General features: G+C 35.3%; 1 protein-coding gene across 4 annotated transcripts in view; it reads right to left on the bottom strand.

Annotated features, from left to right (window-relative positions):
* Positions 1–9,854, bottom strand: part of Snr1 (SWI/SNF related, matrix associated, actin dependent regulator of chromatin, subfamily b, member 1) — a 13,004-nt gene extending 3,150 nt beyond the window's left edge. Inside the window, exons 1-7 of one of the 4 annotated variants that reach the window (XM_019061026.2) lie at positions 9,637–9,854; positions 9,056–9,170; positions 7,967–8,096; positions 6,811–7,073; positions 6,324–6,490; positions 5,357–5,547; positions 3,911–4,042 (exon numbers count right to left, since the gene is read on the bottom strand). In XM_019061026.2, coding sequence (XP_018916571.1) covers positions 3,911–4,042; positions 5,357–5,547; positions 6,324–6,490; positions 6,811–7,073; positions 7,967–8,096; positions 9,056–9,170; positions 9,637–9,717 — 1,079 coding nt within the window. In that variant the 5' untranslated portion in view covers positions 9,718–9,854. The remainder of the gene's footprint in view (positions 1–3,910; positions 4,043–5,356; positions 5,548–6,323; positions 6,491–6,810; positions 7,074–7,966; positions 8,097–9,055; positions 9,171–9,636) is intronic. The other 3 variants (XM_019061028.2, XM_019061027.2, XM_019061029.2) reach the window with 3 other exon arrangements.

Below are 9,854 nucleotides of genomic sequence, written 5' to 3'. Positions count from 1 at the left end.
AGGATTCACAAGAATTAGGGGGGGGGGGGAATCCCTAGAATTTGAGGGTTTTTACTGACAAAAAAAAAAGAAGAGCTCTGATGTAAAATAATAGTACAAGAGAGAGAGAAAGAGGGGGGGGGGGAAGAAAGAAAAATGTCACAAATATAAAAAATTTCTCAGCGTTGAAGTTAGTTATAGACCCTCCGAGATCTTGTAGCAATATTATGTGAATTTCTACCATGTATTCAACCTTGAATAAATCCAATTAATGAAAAATAGATTGGTCACTGAATAAGGAGTAAATCAAATCATTATTTCCTGGGGAGATTTCTGAGGAATGACACAAAAAGAGAAATTAATCATTCCTGTGATGAAATGAGAGGAATTACTGAGACATGAGAGTAGGCTTCCCACTGCAATAGTGACATGCGTGAAAGGTCTCAAAAAAGGCGTGTCACTCCGTCTGTGAGGCACCTGATTGAAAAGATTTCTGTTATTTAAAGAATTTTAAGGCATGACAGGCAGTAAGGAAGTGTTTTATGTTATGCTCCTCTTAACACATCTTGTTCACACAGACACCGATACCAGAAAAGAGAAACTGCCCTTTCAAAATTATAAGACAGTATCATCGTTTTCCAAACGATATATAGGAAAATAACTACATTCTAACATCTCAAAACTAACCCAAGCAATACGAGAAAGACTGCAAAATTTTGCAAATCTTTGCGAATCATTGAAGGAAAAATCAATAAAATTTTCAGCTTAAAATGTCCGGTTTCCTGGTAAAAATACGATTTGTGATTGAAAATCTTACAGCTAAGAGATGTAGTTATTTTCATATATTTGAGAAACAATGATATATCACATTTAATTTTCAAGATTGTAAGCACTGAAAATTGTAGACATGCAAGGCAATGGGGGCCCAGGCACCTCGATAGTTATACTCTCGCCCAACACTCAACTAAGTTACTAAAAGTTTGTTTTTTTCTCTGTTGATTCCATTTTATACTACTCACGGAGTACAGTTTTTTAGATTGGCTATTATACAGCAAAAAAATCAGAAATGCAAAAGGCATCAAGATAGAGGCACAAAGACACCTAAATTGCTGATGCAGAATCAATCAAAATTAAAACAGACGAAACCTTTGAATACCATGAAAAATCTCTCGCAATAACACTGATTTTTACATGAACTCCAGAATCTGCCACTATTTTACCTGCGGGTGTACTAACTTTGATATGATTAGACAGAGTAAGAAAAAAAAATAAAGAGATTCTTAATCACCTCGAGAGATTATTCAAGGATCCTGAAAAAAGAAATTATAAAACTGCGCATTTACGAGGGGATGAAATGAGGGAAACAGTGTGTATTTCCATGTAGAGATTTCTGCAAAACTCCAACATGGATAGGTTGGCTAGTGACAAGTGAACAAAATGGAAATGGAAATAAAAGGAAAAATTGCGACAAATAATACATAGATTAAAACAATGATATCCAAGTAAATTTCCAGGCTGTGCGAATCATTTGAATACACTTAATGCCTTTAAGGAAGTTACAAATTAACCTCATCCATTAAGATCTGCAAAAAAGTTGAAATTACTGACATATGAAAATGAACAAAACACCAGATTTCATCCCCATTGTAAACCTGAATAAATTTTTAGAGAAGCATGCTTTTAAATGACTGTTTACAGGAAATAGTGCCTTCAGTAAGTTCTTTCTGTTAGTTTGTGTTCATTTTTTTTCATTGCCCTTAAAGGGCCTTAATGTTGGCAAACTAAAAATCGAGATACTTGAACCACTACTTGTGTAAGCTTTTTCACAACACTTCGGCACAAAAACCATCCAAAAATGTTAAACTCAATTGGATTTAGGATAGTTTGACGCTTGTAACTAAAATAATGGAGCTTTCAAAAAGGCTTTTTGAGGATAGAATCTGCCATTTTCTGGGCCAAAGTGATAGTGTGAACTTAAGCGCTCACTTGGCTTAAAAGAGAACAGAGCTGCTTACAATTGTTTTTTGAGGAACCAGGGAATTCCCATTATAAAGTCAATATTCAAATTTTAGATTTAAACAAAATTTCCATAAAGAAAAAAAAAAAAAAAAAAAAAAAAAAACGCAAAAAACCACAAAAAAACTCAGTACACTAAGGTCGTTTCCTCTGTAAACAGTCCTGTATTAAGGTCACACAAATTGGTACATTTTAAATATCTGTAATGCACCTACAGAAATAATAAAAATAGCATAAACATTAAAACGCTTGAAAAACACAACACAAGCTGCAGCTTTCCTCTGACTCCTGGATATTATGATGGCTTCAGAATCACATGAGATAAAGGTTTCGGAAAAAATCAATGTCATATTCCAATTCTGTGAAGACATGGCGAAAACCAGTTAATGTGAATCTTCAAAAACTCGTAGTAAGAAATTTTTCCATTCAGGGACACTACCACTATGTTGTGACTTTTGCGATAACGATGTTTGAGTTTACTAGGTATGAGTCCTTCAGTTAATGCAAAAATTAGAGGCAGTTTCGTTAAAATTGAAGAAATATAAGTTAGAGCTCTAGCAATTTTATTCCTTTTGACATCGAAAGAATAAGAAATGCTATCTTTGCAGCTCCAAAAAATTATCCCAGAAAAAACAGAGTTGAATGAAATGATCTTGATTTAAACATTCATGAGTCATCTCTCTTAGCAGAAATGGATATATTTATGGCACTCACACTCTTATAGAGTCCCTATAGAAAAACTGAGATTAATTTCTAGTCTTCACTGCTGAATGTTTGAAACTCGTCTTTAATTTTATATACAGATTCAGAGATGCGCTGCTAGAACTTGAAAGTATCAGATTCCAACAGATCTGTCATAATGTGAAAATAACCGCTACTTTTGGAGTCAGATTTTAGCAGTCAAGAAGGTTGTTTCTACCATATCCAACACTGAAGATTCACCTTAACTAATATTTCTTAAGCCATTTCTAAGTTCTGAGACTTCTTTCTTTGGGCGAGACATTTAATTAAAAATCTACTCGCACTTACAAAAAAGCATCAATCGTCCTTTCGTTCTCTTTTCGAAAAATGACAAAAAAAAAAAAAAAAAAAAAAAAAAAAAACTGGCAAGTTCCACCTTGTCCAGGACCTGACTATCGGTCAAACTTCTGTAAAACTAATTCGATGAGCCACATTCAGCTTAGCGAAAACTTTTTCCACTGAACAGCACAGTTGACAAAAAGTTTGACTGTCTGGATTCGCTTAGCTTGGTAGGAAAAAATTACAAAAATTAAAGGGACTAACAACTCTCTTCTTCGAATTGAAATATGACTTATCTGAAACTTTTTTTTGACTTTCCAAGGGCCAAACTCAGGGATGCAGAAACTTTTCAACCACACAGCCAGCAAGTGGCATACAAAAATGAGAAGGCCCTAGAAATGGGTTTTGAAAATTTGGAGACCTTTGAGGGGCAAAGACCTTGAAAATGGGAAGAACTGCTGACGTCAGCAGGGAAAATTACATCATTCTTGCAGCAATGCATGAACACAGGCAAGAAAGTTCCCTACTGAGAAAATTTTTGGAGAAAAAGGGAGTTTATACAATGGAAGGGACGATGAAAAAACTAGGAGGGCTAAGAACTTTCTGCATCCCTGGCCAAACTGATAACTTGAAGCATACGAGTCAAACAAAACCAATGAGAGAAAATAAAAGAAAACAACAAACACAAACAAAACAAATGAAGGCTAAGGATTTCCAGGTGCTTTCTCCACAAAGTACATACATCAGTCCTCAAGAAAATAAATTAAATAGCTGGGATTTACTAGCTTGGTTCACATGATTCAGGGGTATAGCTGCATCCTTTCACAATTTTTTTACCAGTCACAAAAGAAAGAACAGAAAAAAAAATATTATGTAAAATGACAAGAAAGCATACCGGGTGTTTCGGTCCTGATCACGAATTTTCTTTTCCATTTCTGCATCGGTGAGTGTTTCTAAGAATGGCGACCATTGGTCTGACTCTGATGGTGGTCTAAAGGGCACTTCAATGACCGGTAGTGGTGTTTCACTGTTGACAAAATTTGGAAAAAAACATGATACTTCAAATGATTATACTGGTGAAATTCTTTTCATCTGTTAGAAGAGAGTTTTCATCTTGAGAACTGGAGGCATTACACTGGGAATAAAAATCTTAAAGTGAAGGTTAAAATGAATTCCACGAACATACAGTTCTTCAAATTTTACCTTAACTTCTTTTTATTTTGGGGATTTCAAAAGGACCGTTTTCACAATTTCTGGAAACAGCAGAATAAGGAGAGGAAAAAAATGTGGAAATCGGTGCTTTTAACTGATGCTTTAAATATTTAAAAAAATATGAGGGATTTTCAGCATATTTTTCTTAATGGTCTATTTTCTGAAACTTTTTTTTGCCCAGAGAAGCCGCTTTGCTCATTTATTACATTATTGATCAATTTTTTATGATTTGCAAATCAATATGCTCTGAGTAAATCTGCTGTCACAAAATTTAGGCTCTTTGGGATTCCATAAATCAAAATTTCCAGCCAAGTTGGAATTGATACAAATCAAACAAATCTGATTGCACACGGCCCATGCCTATGACCATAGGTTCTATACTTTTTCAAACAAACTCTCAAACTTAGCTTGATAAAATTAGATTTTTTCAAGTGCTTATGCACATGGCTTAATTTGACAGCATAACCCAAACTCCTAATCCTGTAATCACTTTTTCAATTGTTCGACTTTCTCCTTCGACCTTGACCATGATTCTCGACTTCGCTGTAAATCTCTGACTTGTAATCCTGTACTTCATAAAATTGCAGCACTCAGATAGCTTCGTGTAGCGCTATCTCAAGTGCTGCTTGTTTGTTTGGGTTAAGACACAGATATCTAAAATTAATTACCAAATGTCTCGTAATGTCCAACATTACATGCAATGTACATAAAAAATTAATTGGCACTTTTCAGACCATGTTCGGTAACACCTGCTGCATTAAGAAGTCAAGTGCTTGTTGAATAATCTTGAACTTCAGAGGGTACAGTGCTGTTCCATTTTAAAAAACCCAAGCAAATGAAAACATTTTAACAAAAAAAAAAAAAGTATGGTGGATCATTCGTTAATCTTAAATTCTGTATTCTACTCAGTGAGCATGTCATATATTAAATATATCAATGGTAGAGCTCCCCAACTGGATATCTCGGTCAATCATTGGTGAAAATCCAGAGGGAGAGGAATTTGGTTGATTTCAATTACACCAGTTCATAAAAGAGGCTTCACAGCAATTTATAGATTTACACAATATAAATTGAGGAAAAGAGAACCTAGGATGAAAAAACGAAAAGAGAAGAGAAAATTTGGACCAACCTGAAGGCGTACGTTCTCTGGTGCCAGCTGAGTTGACCCCGTATAGAATAAGCAATTGCTGTGACGAATTCTCCTCCTAAACCAAGTTCCGCACATAACTTCAAAGCGAATTGTTCTGGAGAGTTTTCTTTCTCGCTCATGTCCCATTCAACTTGATCGACAAGAGAAGTGTTCCCAACATGGATGTTGAGCTGGAAAATATTAAGAAATAACTAATAATAAAATAGACACTTAAAGCAATGCCCTGAGAAAAAACTGTTTTCAGCAAACGAGAAAATGAAACCTTCAAAATGAGACTACCCTTTCATTCAATGCGTCTTTATTAAAATAATATCTATCAGATACACGACCAAGACTGTTTGGTTGAAGATAAAACCAAAACTGGACTGGACATTGACAAACAGACATTCAATTAAGAAACCAAAAGTTATTGTGATCATACGAGTAATTGATTTGAGAAAATAATCCAATATTTTTTGCTATGCTGGCTTTTTGATGTGCTTCACTTTGTAAACCATATTCCTATTTTTGTGGCTCACCTTGAAAAAAAGGATGAAAAGCGGATTAGAAAATTCCAGAAACATGCATTGTTTTTTAATTAGTAACACCTCCTCAAAGTCTGGGAAAATTCTAGTGAGTTCTGGAGAAGACACTAAATGGCCTCCTAAACTAACTGGGCACCACATTATGGTCTGTTGAAAGAGGAAAATCAGGAATTGGGAGGAAAGGTGGTATGACAAGGATAGAATGGTGCAGAAGAGGAAGCCAGGGGTAGAGCAAAAAATATAGGAAGGGCAACTAAAAGGCAGAAAAAATGAAAAGCAATAGTCAGTACAAGGTGAGGAGGAGACTGCCTCTGGGTCACACAAAGGAGGAAAATTTAAGGCCGCATATTCTTCAACACAACACCTCTTTTACAAATACGATGGGCAAGGCAGGAATATTTCCTGTCCATCAGAGTCTTTACCTTAATAACTACTCGTTGGTCAGACTGATTTTTAAAAATATTTTCTACTGGAAATGCATCAACTTGCTGCCTAATGGCTGCAGCTACAGCAGGTACAAACACCACAGGATTCAAATCAAGGTCGTCACATAGTACTTCAGCAAACTGCTCTGGTGTAATCAATGATTCTGTAAAAAAAGAAAAGAAATTCATGAAGACATATTTTCATCTTATTCTTCCTGAGATAAAGCTTCCATACCTTGCTACACCACACATCAACATTAAGTATTACCTTGGGGTACAAGAAGTTCTACGTCTTAGGATTTTTTGAGGCAGTACTCACATAGATTGTATCCGATACATCAAACAGGTGAGATTGAATTTATATCGATTGGTTAAACAGTAATGTCCCTATTTTGACCCAATAAATATGTAATTAAGGTAATGTATTTCAAGACGTCCATTGAAAATTCTACATGTATAAAGATTAAAAGAAGAAAATGAGTACCATTTTTATTCCATGTAAAAGTGTCTCTAAGTTTCTGGCCCTCGATCTCCATGTCAAGCCTTATCGGCACCAGTAGTTCCTGTTGCGTTGCATTCTCGTGGAAGGCGACCGGATCAGCATCGTCAAAACACAGTGGGAACGTGCGCACCTTTTTCATATTGACTCGATTGCGATTTATGGGTGTTGCTTGAGGTACAGCATCCAGATGAGAACTGTTCGGCAATGATGGTACCCATGGCGCTGATTTTTTGGCTTTATTATCTCTGCAAAAGATAAAGAAAATACATAAAAACTCTCTGGATATTAGGCCTAGCAAAGGAACAGTGTCAAGAAAAATGAAATAGATGATTAAAAGTTTCTGTCACTTTATTTTTCATTTCCTTCGATGGTGTTCGCAAGATGTATATTCTTTTCTTAGAGCGCCTGCAATTTTTATGACAGAAAAAATAATTTTTGGGAGAGTAAAGAAAAATTCTTTCTTTCAAAACATTACAAACTTTGCCACTTTTGAGGAAATCAGTCAAAGAAAGAATGTAAATTTGAACTCATGAAAAGTTCAGTGATAATTTAATAACAATTAAATTTAATTTACCTTTTAATGACTTCTTTCATTGCTTTTTTTCAACTTGCTCTAATTGTTTATTTTTAAAAATTGGATACATATAACAGATACACACATCCTACAAGGCCGTCTTTGAGAGAGGGAACCTCGGTACATGACAGTGCTATTGAAAGAAGAGCCATTTTTGCTACTTCGGGTTGAAAATTTGAATTCTGCTCACAACAGAATATACTCTTCAGTATTTCAAAGAGGCAGTTGAACATTTCAGTACATTTTGGTGCTAACGAAGGGCATCAATCTAAGAATTTTGAGCACCAAGCGTGTTAGATTAAAATTTTAAACAGCTATTTCTTGCAACTAGGTTTTTTAAACTATAAACTTTACATCACTATAATTCTGCTTACGCTTGAAACATTTAAGTCTTTCATGTAAAAATGTTTGTAAAGGCTTGAAGAGGACGTATCATGGAGTAGAAGTACTCCAAGATACCAATGCATTAATTTTTAAGTTGTGAGCAACAAGTGAGTTAAGCAGTAATCTTGTGGGAAACTGCTTAAATAGGATGTAATGAGAGTAAAAATTAATGTTAATTACCTTGGAACTAAAGGCTCTGAGGTATGAACAGAAACTGCTTTATATTTGTCATCATTTCCTTCTATTATGTCTTCAACCTCTGACGCGCGGAGCAAAGATACACTTGATGCGAGGCAGTGAGCACTTAATCCTTTATAAAAATACAAAAATATTAGGTAATGCAGAAAAAGACGGTATGAAAGGAAAGAATTGGTGGAGGAGTATTAAAAAGCTCAGTAAAAGATTAAAAAAAGAAAATTTGAGTAGTTAAACTGCTCATCTGGAGTTTTTTGAAATTTTACTCATAGTCCTTCATAAGCAGGAACAAACAGAAGTTTAACATTCAATTTAGGGCCAATTTTTTGAGATTCTCATTAGAAATGGCCTAGTTTTAAAATTCAGGGATGCGAATACTAAGGCCACCATTACTTATGAATACAGGAATCGAATGAGTGGCACAGATTTAAACTTCCAGATAATGAAAGAGTGCAAGGCCAGGGGCACGTCAATGGCCCAGAATATTCAATGCATGTACGTCAGCAATACTTGGCAGAAAGGTAGATAAATTGTATCCTCACACTGCATGAGGTCTTGCTCCTCATTGCATTCTTTATCTTAGATTGCACTTGGTTTGGTTGGCATACCTCTAAACAGCAAAGCATACTTAAAAGGAAAAAATATAATTAAAAGGGGAGAGAGTGACCACCTTAGGAAATTTTGTCTCATGTGTCAAATTGCTCGATTGTACAATATTTGGAAACATCTCAAACAAGTTTTTTTCCTCCTGCACATTTACTTCAGCATCAATGCAGCTTTGACTGATAAGTTTGAGAATAAAATCACTCAAAACAAGTAGAACAACTAATCAGGATAGAACCGGATAATACTGCTGTCCTGAGCAAAAGAGTTGAGTATTACCTACATTATGTTTAAAATCCATTACATTTACATTTTTAAAACTATTAAACTGCATCCTGCACAAATTCTTAATGTTCATACCATGAAAAAGATTCTATTTTGAATTTCAAAGGAGACTAAAAAATTGATAGCTTGAAATGAAATAATCACTCTTTTCTTTAGGACAGCAGTAAAATTCAGCAAAAATATTACCCGGACTACCTAGCTCTAACAATTTCTTCCTTTCTTCATTGGCGATGGTACGGCGGTACATGCCAGGGTATTTCTTGTACAAGGAACCCCGGAAGAGGCGGAGATAATTTCCAACCTGGGGAAGAAAAGACAAAGTTAGGATAAGAATAACAAAACCATTGCATTTTTCAATGTGGTTCAGATTGAATTCTAGTTTATTTGCGATTGAAATCTGCAGGTGGAACTTGCGTCTGATATGTAAGCAGTTGTTTACTTCTGGCTATCACCGGCGGTAGACCGAATTACAGTTCTTCGGTAGCAGTGACGCCTGTGGTCAATTCTTGACAGTTATTGGAGGTTTGCAACGAACTTACATGCAAAGGGAAAGAAAACAACTGTCAATTCATCTCATGCAAGTTCCAGTTATTGAACAGACGAACGCAATGTTTACAAGTTATTCTTTGTAAATTTTCGTTCAACACTTCATGAGTTGGACTTGCGATACATCTAATCTTTATGATAATAAGGCGTTTTCCTCTAAAATTTGAGGGAATCAAGTATATTAAAATGCACAAAATCTTGAGTTAGCAATGTATACAAACCTCAGAACCGATGCAGTAATACTCCCCATTTTCCTCGATTTGAAAACTAATCGGTTTATCTCCGTACGTGCGGACAGCCATATCGGCGATTTTTGGTCACTCCTAGCAAAAAATGTGGAAAATAATAACTGATAAACTATTAAATTATAGTGAGAAAAGCCGGGATGGCGAGTAATCAATTCACGTCAAATGGAATTTCTGAGAAACCAAAATGGCGG

This window comes from Bemisia tabaci, chromosome 4, assembly GCF_918797505.1.
Source record: "Bemisia tabaci chromosome 4, PGI_BMITA_v3".
NCBI classification, from domain to species: domain Eukaryota; kingdom Metazoa; phylum Arthropoda; class Insecta; order Hemiptera; family Aleyrodidae; genus Bemisia; species Bemisia tabaci.
The sequence above is the reverse complement of the archived record's forward strand: the minus strand, read 5'-3'. Positions and strand labels throughout refer to the sequence as shown.